At 40.6% G+C, this 17,849-nt stretch overlaps 1 protein-coding gene across 1 annotated transcript in view; it reads left to right on the top strand.

The window, feature by feature from the left end:
- me1 (malic enzyme 1, NADP(+)-dependent, cytosolic) overlaps window positions 1–17,849 on the top strand; it is a 112,169-nt gene that overhangs the window by 70,719 nt on the left and 23,601 nt on the right. Inside the window, exons 4-5 of the mRNA XM_084726109.1 lie at window positions 8,179–8,254; window positions 11,425–11,586. Of these exons, the coding sequence (XP_084582235.1) occupies window positions 8,179–8,254; window positions 11,425–11,586 (238 nt within the window). The remainder of the gene's footprint in view (window positions 1–8,178; window positions 8,255–11,424; window positions 11,587–17,849) is intronic.

Below are 17,849 nucleotides of genomic sequence, written 5' to 3'. Positions count from 1 at the left end.
CATATGCCCAATGTTGGGGATGCTCTTTGAAACTGCGGGTGGTGGTGATGAAGGTACAAATTACCCCTCATTGGAAGTAGTTAGCAACACTATTACAAACTAAGTCAGAGGCTCCAGCCTGCAATTCAGTTTAATATACTTAAGTGATAAATGAATGGCAAATAACTTATTTAAACAATTACCAAATAAAGTCAAGTTTAAGTTTAAACTATGCTGTTGACATGCTGGCATCAGAAACTTGTAGGGAGAAAATACTAGTAGCAAATCAGAGTTCTTGTGGTCCCACCTGCCATAACTCTGACATATAGTTGCATTTTTGGGGACAAGCAGGTAATTACTGTAGCTGCGAGTAGACTTACCACTTTGACGTCACTCATTCGTTTGTAGAGTACCGCTTTAAAGCCTCAAGTTTGACATTAGGATGCAATCGCAAATGCAAAATGTTGTCTTCACTTGGAGTCCAACTTTGGTAAAATTCGACTGGCAAAGTTCCAGCCACAATAGCAAAGATGTATGCCTCATGGCCGTTAAACATCTTGTTATTTTACAGCCAGAAGTGACCATGTTTAGATGAGAGGGTGGAGCTGAGGAAGACACCATGTTAACAGCTTTACAGGTCGTTATGGTAGCTTGTCAATTAGAATGTAGTAACAGCCAAAAGCATATCCTGCTTTATTGTCTATTTTATTCTAAATGGGACCATAATTTACAAAATGAACATTATGCTTTATTGAAGAAGACTATAGATTGAGCCCATAAACTCATCAGCAAACTTATTAAGGTCATAAATCAAGTTAGAAGTAGGGTCATTTTGCCATAGACATCCATATCATTGGGCTTCTTTTTACAGACAGTAGAGTCGCCCCCTGATGGCCATTGGAAAGACTGCAGGTTTAAGGCACTTTCACATTGACTTCCCTACCTTGAAGATGTGTCAACTTTCCTTATACAGTCTATTGGCGGAACCCTTGCCGCAGGATAATATGTTTACGTGGGTATTTTGTGTCTAGACTCATCCCGCTGACCTCATCACTCCCACAAAGAAGGTCAACACAGCAGGAAGTGAGGAGTGACAATAATAACAAATTACTCTCAACTTTTTGCCTGTCACTGACCAAATTTTGTACTAAAATGAGTGTTGTCCAGCTGCAACTGAATTAAAGTGAAGAATCTTACTGAACGATTTCTTTTAATTAATGAATAGAACTCCCTACACCACAAGATTAGTATGATATATTGACTGGACTTTGATTGATTTTACTCTTGGACTGATAATGATTTAAACCAGACAGCTGTTAATCCAAACAAACATTAGCTTTGAAGAGACAATACATTTCTTACAAATTGCAGCACATCAAAATTTGTGGTTTATTCTTGTGTTTTTAACTTTTTGAATTTGTTTGTGACCATTTGAACCCTGATCAAGTGATGAGTAGATTAGTGTATGCTAATGAAATTCTAGATGTTAATCTCTTGTTATTGGCAACTGCATGTTTTTATTTCTGTGGAGGCATGTTGAACTTCCAAGTTTTAATAAAATTATGTCTCATATATCCCGGCAGCTGCTTTGGCAGGAGAATCCAGTGTTAATTTTGGAGTGATGCTCCTGTTTGAATCTGTTGTAGAAAGCCACGGATCTCCACGGGGGAGTCCTACCATTGAAAAGATGTGTTTCTTTTTCTCTCAAAGGCAGACTGTGTCTTTGATACCTCCCTGTTTTATGTACCGTAAGTTACATGCAGTGCTTAGATACAGTTTATGTTAACAGAACTAGTTATTTTGGTGCAAACACAAACTTCCTGTGTCGGACCACAGTATTCTACATGTCACTGCTGACTGAGTGTGTAGGTAGCGCTACTACAGTCCGTGACAGTGGCATGATGGGATTACATCGCTCAGAGAGCTAAAAGTGTCTCTGTGTGTGAGTGCCTGCTGGTTTACAGTTACTGTCATAACCCCATCTGAGGGACCCGCAGCTTCACATGACTTGCATAACCTTCCTTGTTGCATAACTGAGATACAGCTCTGGGTAAATGAGAAAGTAATTAGTCTAACAGTAACAGTCTTCTGGGGCCAATGGCAGCTCCAGCCAGCTAATGGCTGAAACAGTTACAGAGATGGATGAACTATACGTCCCTGGCTGGAGGTATACTTGTTATTCATCCATGCGTTAATTTCTGAGGATGTGCACAACCATTCTTCCAAATGGACGCAGGATATGTGTGGCAGCCTTGATACATATGGATGCACATGTGAACATGTACTCAGAAGCAAGTATATCTTCAGCCTTAGTGTCATTTCTGTCCTGTGCAGGTAACAAACAAACAGACCAACCAGAACCAAGCAGTTAATAGATAATAATATAATACATCTTATGGGGTCTCATGATGATGACACAGAGAAGACACAGACACAGATAAGAAGTACATTTCTTTTTCTTTTTTTCTGCCATCTATCTATTTTTTCATGTGAAATAACAGAAACGTGCTGTACCACTCTACTGTGACAGTTCACATATGTATCAATGTCATATAGAGGTGTAGTAAATCCCCAGAGACTTATTTTGCTCTGTGTCATTACTGAAAATGAGACTATCACCATGCAGTCATGTTCTTTCCCTCACTGTGATTAAGCATTGATTGCGGTGAGCTGGATATTTGCAGTGGAAGTGATTTTGTTAGATGCGTGTAAATGAAAAGGAAAGATGCTAATTTTAACTTTTAATGAAGGATAAATGCATCTTTAGGCTTGTGTTGAAAGGTCAAAAGTAGATATTGCATCATATCAAAATGTTTGGAAACCACAGGTGCAGCACATCTACTGGACCTGAAAGAGGATGAGGGTGCCTGTCATGTATTGGGTAAAGTGTCAAATGAGCCAAATGCATATAATAGAAAGACATGGGTTTCATGTAACCAAGTGTTTGGAACTTTGGCTTTACCTCTCAACACTTAACATTTGCTCTCTGTCAAAGTGACATTTGATTGAGCTTTTACAAAATATTTGTTTTGTTTTATGTGAAAAAGTTCAAGTCACGCACTGTCACAAAACAAGAATTGCCTTCTTCACTTAGTTGACATTTACCTCCTCCCTCTGGGCAGAGTCACACTACAAGATGTTGGCTCCAATTAGGCCCTTTCAAACAAATTTAGAAAATCAAGTGGAAAATCCCCTGTCATATTTTTTCTCAGGGGACATGAACCAACCATACAGACCTGTCTGTTGTGGCAGATTTGGAGCTTAATTAGTTGGAGAAATCTCATAGTGCGTGACTGACCTTTCACACTATTTTCACAGTCTTTTCTCTGTGATTTGTGTCCGCTGTGTCACCTGAACCTTATGTGGCTCGCTAACTGAGGGCGTCCGGCACAGTGAAGATTAAGGTTATGCAGTGGGGGTGAAGAACGGTGACGGGTGGTGTTTTGTGTGGACACGGGTCAACGATCGTATGCCGGCCTCCTCGTGGGTCTCGGGAGTTTTCTGGGGTCATGGTGTGGAAAGCAACTATTCCTCCTGCCAGCTCCCGCGGCCTTCCACGGTCCCCGGGGTGTGTTTTGTGTCGGGCTGCAGGTCAGCAGTGGTGCTGTTTCAGGCCATCAGGTTGTTTTCTTTACCCTCTCTGTTCTCGCCACACTCTCTTACAGAAGGAGCCAGACATGGCAGCTCAATGCTTTGTGGCCCTCCTCTCATCTAGAAAATGAGGCGACTGCTATTCATTGTGGTTATTTTAGCAGCAGCAGTCTGACAAACACACATTTCAACTCTATAAGCATCAAAGTGAGGACAACTATGTGATTCCCAGGTACCTGAGTCCCAGTACTTAACTGTACGTTGAAAGATTATGGAGTATCCACGAGTAAATCCTACCATGATGTCACACAATTTTGAAGCCTCGAGTTTGACATTATAGGGGTTGGGAAATTGTTTTTTTTTTTTTGCAACCAGAACATATGCGGTACCAACAAGAGCGTGGAGCTGTTGGATGATGCACCACGAGTTTGGTGGTGCTTGGTTTTGACTCATCCATTCAGCAGAAAAAAGTCGGGGCCTGCCTGGTCAAAAAGTTTCAAATAATTTGCTGAAAGTACTGACTAAACAGTTCAAGCTGCTTGCTAAAAGCAATGATAAACAGTTCAAATCGTTAGCCAAAAGTAAACAGTTCAAATATTTAGCTAAAATTAATGGGTAAACAATTTAAATTGTTAGCTAAAAGTAATGGACAAACAGTTCAAATTGTTAGCCAAAAGTATTGATAAATAAAATACACAGCCTTGCTAAAAGTAATGGATACATAAATGAAATAAAAGTTGAACTACAGTTAAAAGTAGGCTAATGAATACGTGGCAGATAACTAGAATCAATGGTTTTGGTGCTGCCTATAAAGAGGCATTTGTTTATCTGACAGGGCAACGGGTGTACTACAACTATGTGCTGTTTGCTTTTGTGTTAACTCAACAACTGTAAAAGCATGAGAGGGTGGAATTTTCCTTCAAACCTCAATGAAAATCCTAACCCTAAACTTGCAGTAACCCCTTGAAGAAGGCCAAAATGACTTCATTTGCCAACAATGTTCTCACACCAAATATGTAAATAACATCTCTCTGGCTGTCTCTTTTTTCTCTTTAATTTCTCTCCCTCTCTGTCTAACACATGCACACACACACACACACACACAGCATAGTGATGCTTTCATATCAAACACATCCCCAAGACAGCTGCTGTATACTGTCAGCGATCCATTAAAGATCGTCATTATCTTAACAGACAGTGATGACAGATTTTAAACAGAACTCCTGACATCATGAGATACTGTAGATCTTTGCCGCTCTGGGTACTTTAGATGCCTGATGCGATTCCTTATGGAGTTTGTGTGGTTTTTTGACCATTAAAAGGTGTTGCAGGCTTTCCAGCAGCTCTACTCCTTTGTACTTGTCAGGGTCAAAGGTCATGAGGTCGACAGATCCTCTGAAAGTGCAGAGTGGCAGAAAATGAGAATTGGAGGAGGAGAGAAAGAATAACAAGTGCAACCAGACATGTTTTTGGTAACCTTCAGGTTGATAGAGATTAGACGTTACTGCCAGCCTGTCTGTCTGCTTTGATCCATCTCAGCAAGTTGTTTTCCAACAGTCGTAACGTGGGGTCGAACTTTCAGCCCCAGTGCTGCTCTTTCCCTAAAATATCTCATATTGCTGTTGCTGGCAGCTGGCTCATGTCCTCCTGGTTTCAGGTAAACACACACAGCAGGCTACAGACACAGACAAAACTAGTCCAGCTCCCTACAGGTCTCTTACAGCTGTGCAGACATTTTTAAATGATCTACCCATGGTGCATTTCAATCAGCGCTCATACATTTTCGTGCACAGATGTTTAGATGTACAGATATATGCAGATGTGCGTCATTTTATTGCCAGAAAAGTTGAAAGGTGTGTAAAAGGACACATGCCAGATGTCTGTGGCCTAGTGACCTTTTTGTGACCTATGGAGATCTTTGCACAGGGACAAATGAGAGTCATGCTTTCTTTCTGTCTCTTCTATCCCTTCTTCTTCTTTCTCTCTCTCTTTCTTTTGATTCAATGTCAGAATATGATGTCTTAAAATGCAGTTGATCATTTCAAGTTTAATGTGGAACGTCTCTTCTTTTTCAAAGGTATGTTTCTCTCATAGTTTTTCTCACACTTTTTTTTTTAATTTAAAAGTGCTAATATTTCAGTTTCAGGGAAGTTTTTCATTTTTATGTCATTAAGTTAAGAGTTGTTCAGATTCGAGTCTTCAGCATTCTACAGTGTCTCTAAATGCACAGTCAAGTTCAAAAAAGGAGTGTGCGAGCTCAGCCTAATTGATTAGAGATTAGAGAAGACAGTGTTTACCTTTGGAGAGCAATCATGCTTTTCCTCGGGGCCACTGAGCTCAGTTGCCATGTGTGAGCTCCTCCGCCAGTTAACTGAAGTCATGTGGCCACAGCACCGACCAACTGGGTTTCAGCTACAGGCACTAACACCTCAACTTTCACAACTTCCACCAATTTTCCCTCGGCTCTTTTCAGATCCAGGTGTATTTTAAGAGGCTGCCTGATGTATGCATGAGGGATGTTGTGCAGATTCCCACTTGACAAGAGCTAGCTCAAAGTTTAGTTCACTCAGATGAATGAATGAACTGGTTCACGTTCACAGTTCACAGTTTTGAATGATGAACTGAGGTCACAGTCTCAGTGGATGAACTAGTTCACATTCATTCTCTTACATTTTTTGAAATGAGCTGCTCTGAGCTAGGCTTTTTCAATAAAACCTCCTCCTATCCATCCACCCCCAGCTCCAAACTGCTAACATCTCAAGCTAAGTGAATTAGACTACTGTATACTACTTTAGACTCACAGTTTACTTTTAAAAGCCAAGACAAACTAATGTGAGTCACTGGTCCTTTCAAAACCCTGTGCAGGAACGTTGTGGCTGTTGGTTTGAGGTCTTCCCCTGATTTCTTATGATCATTATTCATTTGCAAATATTTCCCAATGCTTCAACTCAGTTTCTCATTTCTAATTTTTGTTGCAGATGATTTTCATAAGAGCTGAATTCAGGTCTTAATTGCCAGTTGCTCTAGCCACGGGCCGGTGCACTGGCATGCCAGCTGACGTAAAACAACATCTCCTGCAGGAGTTAATGACACCCAGTTACGTCTGTTCGGTTCAACATTCACCAAAATATGAGCATGTTCAGTGAACACACTCTTTTAGCACATTCATGCAAACACTGATTCCACCAGTCTCAAATCTCAGCAACTATTCAATGTATTGCCATTAAAATATCATGGTACCCAGATGATGAACCCAACTGAAACTGGCGATCAGTTAGATTGATTGGCGTGAAATTTGGTACACATATTCATGTGGCGGGCGGCACGGTGGTGCAGTGGTTAGCACTGCCTCACAGCAAGAAGGTCCTGAGTTCGATCCCCCACCTCCCCGGCTGGGGCAGGGCCTTTCTGTGCAGAGTTTGCATGTTCTCCCCGCGTCTGTGTGGGTTCTCTCCGGGTTCTCCGGCTTCCTCCCACAGTCCAAAGACATGCATTCTAGGTTAATTGGTGACTCTAAATTGCCTGTAGGTGTGAATGTGAGTGTGAGTGGTTGTCTGTCTATGTGTGATACCCTTAGCTAGTTAGCAAAGGTAAAGGGAAGATAAAGACAGCAAACATGTTAAACATTACCTTCTAAACATCAGCATTAGAATTGTGATTGTGAGCATGTTACCATACTGTTGTTAGCATTTAGCCCAAAGCACCACTGTGCTCAAGTACAGCCTCAGAGGGACATTAGCATGGCTGTAGGCATGTGTTTTTTTCTGTGTTGTTGAATGGAAACCCACGCTGACACTGTACCCCTGGCTTTTCAAAGCATTTTTATGTGACACTTTTACGTCTTTCTGTTCATCTTACTGTATTTTATTCTTCCTTTTAATAATGTGTCACGCTGTTTTCCTTTGACATTTCTCCACTCTTTTCCTCCACAAGCATTGACCTCAAAATGGTTTTCACTTTATGAGCAGATTCTTACAAATAGTGATGTTTTTACTGTCACTGGCACATGTGTGAGGTGTTGCCCCCATACTTGTACCAGATGGGTGTGTTAGGTAGGAAAGACGCTGCAGCTGGACCCCACGCATAGAGCTGATCTCTTTATCCTGGGATTGTCCCAGAGGGAAGGATGCTGATGCCATGGAGCAAGGAAAGGAAAGAGGGAGGGTCGGTAAGAGGGGGTCTTACTAAGATGAATGAATATCTGGGGAGCCTCAAGGGTCCAAAGCAAACTCCCTGCAGAGGCCCTATGCTCTGGGCTCAACATTAAAAATCCAGGTGGCATCAGTATTCAATCAAGTCCTGGTCAGAAGAAAGAAAGGCAGAACAGAAACTTCAAACAGTCTCCAAGTTTGAGCTTTTAAAGCTGTTTTTCCTTCAAATCTTAGATCTGAAGTTTTTTTTAAGTACAAAGTGTTTCAGGAGTTATTTGACTCCTTGTGTTGAAATTGTTATTGGCAAGACTACTTTAGTGACATTTTTGCTTCACAAGAGTAGAGCCTGAAAGAGGAGGACAATTGACTTTTTGAACACGTAAAAAGTGTGGTCTCTTTCTCTTCTCTTCTTTTTTCTGCTAACTGAAATGCTTCTATTTGTTTTTCTGTCTTCCAGGGGGCTGTTCATCACTATTCATGACCGTGGCCACATTGCTACATTGCTCCAGAACTGGCCAGAAAAGGACATCAGGGTAAATTATATCACTAAAAACAAAAGCATGAGCTCTCACATGAGTATTGGATAATTTACATGTTATTCTAGTGCTCCCACATTACAAAACCCTTAGAAAACTAAGCAAAGGGTACATTTGAGTTCATTTAAGGGTTCAGTTGCAAAAACAGACATTTTTATTTAGGTTTCCCTAAATATTTTTTTTTTTGTGCTCAATGTAATATCAAGATGCTGGATGGTTTTGATAAGATATCATTTTTTCATCTTTTTTTTTAATCTTAGGGGAACATCAGTCAAAATAGTGTTGGTTTACTCATTTCAAAAATGTGTGTTTGTCTGTTTTTGCACCCTAGTCTTGTTCTGTGACTGCAAAGGCTCAACATATTAAAGTATGTGCTTAAATATGTGTCAAAATACCTGACATTTGTGGTCGATTGGCCCACTGGTCAACGCTGAATGAGTGATGACGACAGAGACGTGAAAATAATCCATTTGTGCCCTTTTCCTACTGTGAACAAATCACATGAAAAGACCTCAACTGATCCTAGTAAGTGTAAGCCTGATATTCTTGGCCATAAAATTCCTTTGTTGTCCAAAAACTGTTAAAAACACAAAAGCCACACTCTTGCACTGGGTGACATATTCTTTCATTATCAATAAGAAGATATAAATATATACTAGTGCACTGAAATTACTCCCCTGAAATGCACTACTTAATCCTGTTTGAGTAATGTTTGCCAAAAGTTAGAGTGCCCAAGTCATTTAAGAAAATGATTTAGCTTTTTAAAAATGAAACAATATGTTTGGGACTCATTTATAGCCATAGTAGGAATAAATAGGTTTAGACCTGACAGTCAGAGACGGGGAATTTAACTATAGTATTGCGAGATGAACTACTGCATTGGTTTTGGTCTTTTCATGGGATTTGCTGATGATTCAAAAATATAGAATATTAGCAGGACACAAGTAACACACCAAATTCAAGGTTATTCCCTGCAGTATGAAATAGCAAAAAAGTAAGAAATTGATGTGCCCAACACATCCATTAACAACACATGTTGCTATGATGTGGAAAAGACAAGATTATCTCTATGGAGTTAAGACTCCCAAAAACATTATCTAAACTAGTTTCACAACTCAAGGATAAACTATCTTGAGTGAAAACAGACCACAATATGTAATCATAACAGAGGACAAAGTGAGGAAAATGGTCATTGTAATATAATCATAAATGACATACAATGGCATTAAAGATTTGCAATGCTGATTGATAGATTTTGCTTAGTTTTAGTTAAAAGTAGTGAAAATAGTTTAAAGGCATACTACGCAGCAGCATTTTCTTAAATAAAACAGCATATTGTCTCATACTGACATAGTGCTTGTACTTCTGATCCATTAGAAGTGTGTGGTGGCTGTAACTGCAACTCATTTTGTCATGTTTTGCCCTCCTCGGGACATTGGTGACCTTCAGTCTGCTTGGCGGTGGTCTATCCCCTGAGCCAATACAGTGTGCAGGTTGAAACCTCATAAAAACATTGAGACAAATAGTTACATTGCATTATGTGTCTCTTTCCTCTGCTCTCTATTTGCAAGAGCTACAAAAAGAGATATGCATGCTGGCTCTCTTAATACATTCTCTATGGGCACTTTACCACCAACATGGAACTGGCCCTGTTCTGGTTCAAGCACCTAATTTTGAACCATTTTGAGCATTTCCACCTAAAATGAACTAGTTTAGAGCCTGAAAAGTTGGTTCCCAGCTTGAACCAAAAAATTGCAGGTTTTTCTTCGCAATCAAAATGGGCATGTCATATTCTACAGGCTGTTATGCATTATGCCACGCCCTCTGTTGATGACATCCTTGATTACAGCGCTTCCACTCAAAACAGGTGGAAATGTGGGCCGGCTCACTTGATAGCACCAAGTTTCCAGGAATTTTAAATGGAACCGCTTCAAGAACTGAGGCTAATTTGGTGGAAAAGGGCCTTATGCCAACTTTAAACGGTGCATTTTCTACCTTTAAACTACATTAGCATACTTAACTTTTTTGTGATCTGAAGATGGTTGACTGTTGTGGGCTGCCTACCTTTTCCCGTGAGAAAATGCCTTGCCACCTACACTGGGTTGGTATTTCATTATGATGAGAAACACAGTGTTTTTATTATTTTGAGTAATAAAAAGTGAGTCATCTAACATCAGGTTGTTATATTTAAAAACATGAGTGCAGTAAAGCCAGTAATCTGTTTAAGAGAAAGAGGAGTTCAGTATTGGTTCTCTTGAAACGCTGTATTGGCCAATTTCCCAAAAACTTGAAATATTCTTTTAATCTTCTGTAAAGAGCAACTATGTGCAAGTCATAATCTAGTCATATTTAGAATGACGAAACCAGTCGGCATTCCTGGCATGTCAAATATACCTGCAGCCTCAGCCACCTGTTCACAGCTGTCAACAGCAGGGCATTTACCTCCGCGCTGACATGCCGCCTCTCATTGTCAGGGTGGTCTTATCGTAAACTCACCTAATGTGGCCTACTTTTAACATTTCCACAGAGAGAGGGCAAACAGGAGCCGAGGTAGTCACCCTCTGATAAACCTTGGCAGCCTTTCTGTCACATATTAACAAGTGATGGTTGAAAAAAAGCTGCTAATGGTATTGAGTTTGGTCATTATGGATTTTAAACACTGAAATGGGAAAACTAATGACACTCTTTAAACCTGTCAGATTGTGGGAGGAACAAGGCTGTAAAAGCGTTGTGCCAGAGTTTTCTGCGTCACACTGATGGTGGAAAAAGAAAACGCTCAGAATTAGGAACATTTCAAATTAAACACTTCTGCTGCTGATATTAAGTGTTACACAATTGATTTGTTTCATGCTGTGGAATCGACCCGAAGGAACGCATTTATTGCTTAATAAGTAAAGTGACTGGTGAGTGGAAAGCCAGGAGGGTGTAGGAGGACCTGGCTAACACTGAGGGAAAAAAACATGTTTCTGAGTAGCAGGGTGGACTTGTTTTGTTAAAAAAGGTATGAGCTCATGAGATCTTCGTTTATTTTCTCATTAAATTCTGTATAAATGTGATGTTAAATCTAATTTAAGAATATTTAAAATGTCTCAGCATTATAGAGAGATTTAAATTGATGAGGTGGCTCGTGTGGCTACTGTATGGCTGACAGTTGTGTTTATTAACAGGCTGTTTGCGTGACCGATGGAGAGAGGATCCTGGGGCTGGGAGACCTGGGTTGCTATGGGATGGGCATCCCAGTGGGCAAGCTGGCCCTGTACACAGCCTGTGGAGGTATGCCGCCACAGCAGTGCCTGCCTGTTATGCTGGATGTGGGCACAGACAATGAGGTAAGAACTGAGGTCTAAATATAAGTGACAGACTACACAGAACTATGAGCAACTTGTTATATTTTGTTATTCTTACATGAGTGTACATCCATAGGTGGTGGAAAATAAAATGTATTCATGCACAGTGCTTGAAAGTGCAATTCACGACATTCAGCTTAACTTTTCTGTCTGACTCTTCTGTTGCGTCTGTGGGCCTCGTCAAAATCTGTCTCATACTACATCTTAACAGTACACTAAAACATGTTTCTGAAAACATTTTAGGTGAAAAAAAAATCAAAGAGATAACTTAAACTTGATCTATATTTGATCAGCCTAGTTTGATGCAGTCTTGGTAAGGGCTCTGAGGCAGCACTCAATGCTAACATGCTGATTTTTAACAGCTATAATGTTTACAATGTTTACTGCCTTTTTTTTTTTAGCATATTAGCATGCTAACATTTGCCAGTTAGCAACAGCACAAAGTATGGATTTATCAAACAGGATATAGTGTTAATTAATGGAATTCAGACGTGCTGGTAGGTGTGTTATCTTTGGACAGGTCCGGTGTGGAGAGTCGCCCTTTCCCTAGTCATTATGCTAAGCTAAGATAAGTAAATCCATTCTGTAGCTTCACATTTACTATACAGACATCATAGAGGTATCAATCTTCTCACCAAACATTTGGAAAGTGAACAAGCATATAGAAACGGAAAGAAAACTATGCCTGCCGCAGGGGAAAACAATCAGTGACACAACATGCAACCAAAACTGAAATGCTAACAAACTGCCTGCAGCTAGCTAAAACATTAGATTTCATGATGATGATTGATGATTTTAGCACCTTATGTTTACCAGAGAGGAAAATAGGAACACTCAATATTGTTGGTTTATGTCAGTATCCCTTCTCCTTCCCTTTTTTTTGTTGGAGAAATGAACTATTTGATTGACTCATCATGTAAGATCATCATTTAACTAAACAAGGATGAAAACCAGATCAATCTCTGTAGTTTGTCTTGCTAAATTAGAAACTGTAATGCACACATAGGCAGTCACAAGCTTCCAAAAATGTAGTTTAGGGCTCGTTAGCCTGTTGGTAGTGCATCCCACCACACAGCAGCTTTAAGGCATTTTTCTGTTGCTTGTTAGTGGAGGAGAATAGCAGGGGAGGCACCCTCACTGAATACAAAGTCAGGGGAGAGCAGTGAATTGTTTTCCTCCAGGTGTGGGCAGGCATAATTGTGCCCTGTCTCTCTTTCCTGAAACAGTGAACTGTTGTTCAATTAAGTATAATTTGGAGCATGACTTTTACTTGAGTGGAGTCTTTTTATTGTGTGGTTTTGTTAGTTCTGCTTTTACTAACATTTTCAGGTTAGCACATCAGAGAAGTGCCAACGTTTAACCATTCAAGTACAAGATGCTGAATGAAAAACAGCTTGTTTTACTTTTTTGTCGCTCGCCTTCCACACAGAGGCCAGAGATAAAGCTTCAGAGCAGAGCAGCTTGGGCTGATCGAGTGTCTTGCTCAACTTAAGGTGGATTTTCTTAAATTAGATGAAACTCTAATGGTCCCTGTGGGGAAATTAGGTCATAATAGCCCCAAGATATAATGATCAAGTGTGTTTGGTCTTCCTGCTCACCTCTCAACTCTACTGCCCCAGACCCTTAAACTCAAAATAATGCTCCAACAAATTAACATGCATTAACAGAGAATGTGATACAGTACGCCAGTGAGGAAATGCTGTTTATCCACCGTCGCCAAGCAGACCTTGCCTCAAAAATCAGTCAAGAAAAAGAAAATAAATCTCGCACTTTACAACCAGGAAACACCCTTTACATGAGTGAGGTACGCAGCTCCATTGATGGATGCCAGCTGGGAAAGCACCTCTCCGCTCTGCCAGCCTGTGAGTGTAGCAGCCAACAGAGCTGGAGTTACACACCTATGGTCTCTGTTCTCTATGACAGCGTCTTTGAAAGATGATTCAAACTCTGGGCAGGGCAGCACGTGTGTCTGTAGCCTTAAACAGACTAAGAATAGTCTGTGTGCACTTCTATATATACACAACTTTCGGTCTTGGCCAAGGGCGTGGCAGCCTCAGATGCTCAACACAGCTGAGCTCAGCCTGTCAGGAGCTGTCGTTCATTTTCCAAGGCCGTCTTCAAATGACTCAGTCCCTTGGGTTTGGTTTCAACCATAGCAAATGTCTCAAGTGGCTTAAGGATGAGGATAGATGAGTTTGCACATACAATTTAGCAAGAAATATAAGCAACAGGAAGAAAGGAAGTTTTAAAGAAAGAATAAGAGAAACCCACTGATTTCATGCAGGTGACAGCATCTTTGATGGCCTGAGGTCCCTCTGTGACAGCACTTTCCCAAGATAGACTTCATCAAAGTTGTCTGAGTCACAGCAGAAATCCCTTGCATTTTAACAACAGACACAATGCAGGCTACCCCATAAAAGATATTAGATTTTTACATTAGGCCTCTCTGTGCCATTAGAACTGGATTTAGAGAGCAAAATCTCTCAGTCTGCCAAGTCCTTCACCTCAGCCCTTTATCTTTATAGGTCTGCAGTATGTACTGTTGCTCTACCTTCTGGCCTCCTCTTGCACTGGCGTCTCTGTTCATTTTAAGTTTCCACATTGAATCTAATAGTCTGTTGAGTGACCCTGGTTGGGGGTGATAATACCATCTGCAGATTAGATTCTTGGGCGCACTACAGCAGTTTTAGACATTTATGACCATCACAACACAACTTTACAAAGCTGTCTCATAGTCTTTGATCCATACTTGCTCTAGTCTGCCTTAAACATGCTGCCAAAGTAGGAAGAAGAGTGTGTGCATAGGTATAGTATGTGTGTGTGTCAGTGGGCAGGGATGCGGAGCTCATGGATGATCAGTATGTTGCAGGTGATGCAGTGCTGTTGGACCATAACAACATCAAAGGATGATTTAGGAATAGTTCGATGAACATATATCCATTTTCTTTCCAAAAGTTGGATGACAAGCATAGACTGTATATTCACCATCTTGGCAGTGCCTGACTCTACTTAACTACTGACTCTGCCTAACTCCTTTATCTATGCTGTGAAGTTGGATTTCAATGTAGGAATCTATGGGTATTGACTTGGTTTTGGAGCCAGCCTCAGGTGGCCATTTGGGGAACTGCAGTTTTTGGCACCTCATTGTTGGCTTTGCTTTTTCAGCCCTGGAGGATGCTGTTTAATGACAAGATTGATTGTCATCAAGATTGTCATGTGTTGAAACTGGTCCTGTCCAAAGCTCAGAATTATGGCTCCCAGTAAGTCTTAAACTCACTTATTATGTCATTGTAAATAGTTTGTTTAATCCATATGTAAACAGAAGAGTGAAAATGACAATTTGTGGTTTTCATGTGAAGTTACATCCTCCGATGCTCACCAGCTGAATCTGGTAACTCACACTAAAGCCAGATGCATCCTCTTAACCTCCTGGATAGAAAGACAATAAGCTTATTTCCCAAAATGTTCAACTATTTCTTTATTGTTATATTAAATACAGACCCTAACTTTTGGTCTATCAGCACCTAACAGAAATTATATATATTGCCTGTAAGCACATACACGCATGTAGTATTGTTGTTTATCCAACTTTAAAAGCAATAGTTATAAAAGAGATTTTATTGTGGTCTGTCTGGCCATGGCCAACTTTTTCCAGTTTTCTGTTATTCTAAAGAGATGACAGGCTAAATGAGTTGTAATGGGATAAATTGGCTGTGTGTGCATATGTGTGTGTGTTTGTGTGCCTCATGTGTAGTTCTGCTGGATTGAACTTCATATGGGCGGCAGGCTAGCCTGCTGCCCCTTGGTACCCCGCCTCACTCTGCAGGCCTGACTATGAATGCATGATGGGAGCAGATGGAGGTGGGAGGCTATGAGGTAGTGGTAGCTCTAGCTAATTATTAAAATGACTGTTATTATGGGATTATATTTGTCCTTGAGTGGATATGGGGGTAGAGATGGAGTCAAGCAGGCAGACATCCAAACAGTGAAGCAGGCAGACCCCCTGACCCCTTTCTTTAAACAAAAGTATTTTGGAATTACACTTATTAGCTTTCTTGCCAAGAGTTTGATGAGAAGATTGATACCACACTCATGTCTGTGGCTAAATATGAAGCTAAAGCCACCAGTTGGTTAGCTATCTTAACAAAAGACTGGCCTAGTCCTGTCCAAACATAAAAAATATACCTAGTAGTAGCTCTAAAGCTCACTAATTAACACCTTATAAACTTTTTATTTCTCCTTGTTTCCAGTCTCTGTGCTTAGCAAACCTAACCAGCTGCTAGCTGTACTGTAGCTTTATTTTTGGCATACAGACAGAGTGGTATCAATCATTTCATCTAACTCACATCAAGAGCTTGAATTTGCATATTTCCTAAAATGAACTATGTCTTTAATCTTTTATCAGATCATGAGGACACTCTGTGCCTGTAAAATTACTGTTTGGCTACTTCATAGTTGTTATTCTTTCTGCAGATGATTGTAGTAGCTGTGTGATATTGTGTGAAATTCAGCACTTTCTGGACAGCTCTTATCTCTTTTGCTCAATACACGCAAGACATATTATAAGGACATGTCTGAAGGGTAGCTTTTTTTTCTGCATCATCCTGTTATCTCGCCAGGCTGTATCTGTGTGTGTGTGTCTCCCTGGGCCTGATGTCACCTGGAATAACCTCAACACACACACTGAAAGGAGAGTCAATGATGTCATTCGGGACAATATGCTGTTTGTGCGTCTGTACTGGGTGGTCTTTCACAAGTCCAGTGCCGGGTGTCCTTTATCTCAAACAGGACCAGGCTGATCATGATCTCTGGCCTTGTTCCATCAACAAAATTAATTTTTTCAGAAATGCTGCAGCATTTATAACACTGAAAGTTGCATGTTAAACTACTTAAACTCCCTCACCAAAAGCCCAGCACAACAAAGCAGTCAAATATAACTTTATATTATATAAGGACCTATATATTCCTGGTCCAACACTCATCAGCTGGAAACAGTTGCAACAGTGAAAATGCTTCTGTGTCTCTAGCAAGCATGAACTATAAAGCCATACACGAGGACTAATCCCTTCTGAGAGAAAAGGGGGGCTGAACAACACAAAGGACAGCTTAGCCAATCAACAGTAGATAATCTGGGACAGAAAGACAACTCATGTCAACAGTTCAGCACAGTGTCAACGAGGTCAGCCCACTTGAAACCCACTCAGGATTATCCCAGTCAAATATAATGCACCTCTATCTATTTCACCTTTAAAGACAGTCACAATGTGTAAATTGACCAAATAATTAGGACTGCCCGTGACTTAAGATTTTCTTAGTTGCTAGTAGTTGATCATTTAAGCCATTAGTTGATAGTTCATTGCCAGCACAATAGCAGCACAATGCTATTTCATTTCAAAATGTCTGCTGTGAAAAGGTTTTAGCAGGGGCCAGCCCTACAATTTGTGAATGAAACAAAAACTAGCTCAACAGAAACCACATTAGCTGCAAGTAAAACTTGACTGCAGAAGTGAACAGATCTACAATAGCTCTTTCTATCTTTCTCCTTGCATGCTCTTTCATCATCTTGTGAAATTCACCAAAAGTTCTCTCTGATATCAACCCACTTCTCCGTGGGATCACAAGAAAATGTTTTGCTTGTTTTGGTTACAGCTGAACTTGGCCACCTCCAGCCTATTACTGCCCATTAAAAGCTTGCCAGGAAATGAGTTGTCAACTTCAAATAAATATTGCCTTAAATAAACCTCTTGAGCTGTTCTTGGACAGGGCATTTCTTGACCCCGCCATGGAAAGGTGGCCGCTGGCTTCTCCAAGCCGCGCTCATCTAAGTGGCAACCTCTAATTATCCATCTCCAGAAGTAAAGGTTGCCTGTCCCAATGAGGCATGACAACACTCCGGATATAGATTTCCTCGTGCTTTGAGATCGAAATCTCTGGAAGCCAAAGTTTTCAGAGCGCAGATTATGAGTTTATCCTCCAAAAATCTGTCTAGGTGGGGCTCTGCAGCTTGTTGTGTGTTGAGACGGAGCCGTGTTATGTCGGGCAGGTGCAGCATGTCAAAGATCTGATGAAATATGTGCCAATGGCACAAAGCAAAGTCTGTGAACAATCTATCATGGCTAGATGTCATTTACTTCCACCTAATTCATCACAGTCGCACTCTCTCTTTCATTCTGTGTCTCTCTTTGTCTCGCACACATGGCTTCCTATCAACCTCTGCTCTTAATTTCCTCGCTTCCCTGCTGTAT

This window comes from Lutjanus erythropterus, chromosome 9 (assembly GCF_056507025.1).
Source record: "Lutjanus erythropterus isolate fLutEry1 chromosome 9, fLutEry1.hap2, whole genome shotgun sequence".
NCBI classification, from domain to species: domain Eukaryota; kingdom Metazoa; phylum Chordata; class Actinopteri; order Lutjaniformes; family Lutjanidae; genus Lutjanus; species Lutjanus erythropterus.
This window is presented reverse-complemented; position numbering and strand designations above follow the sequence as displayed.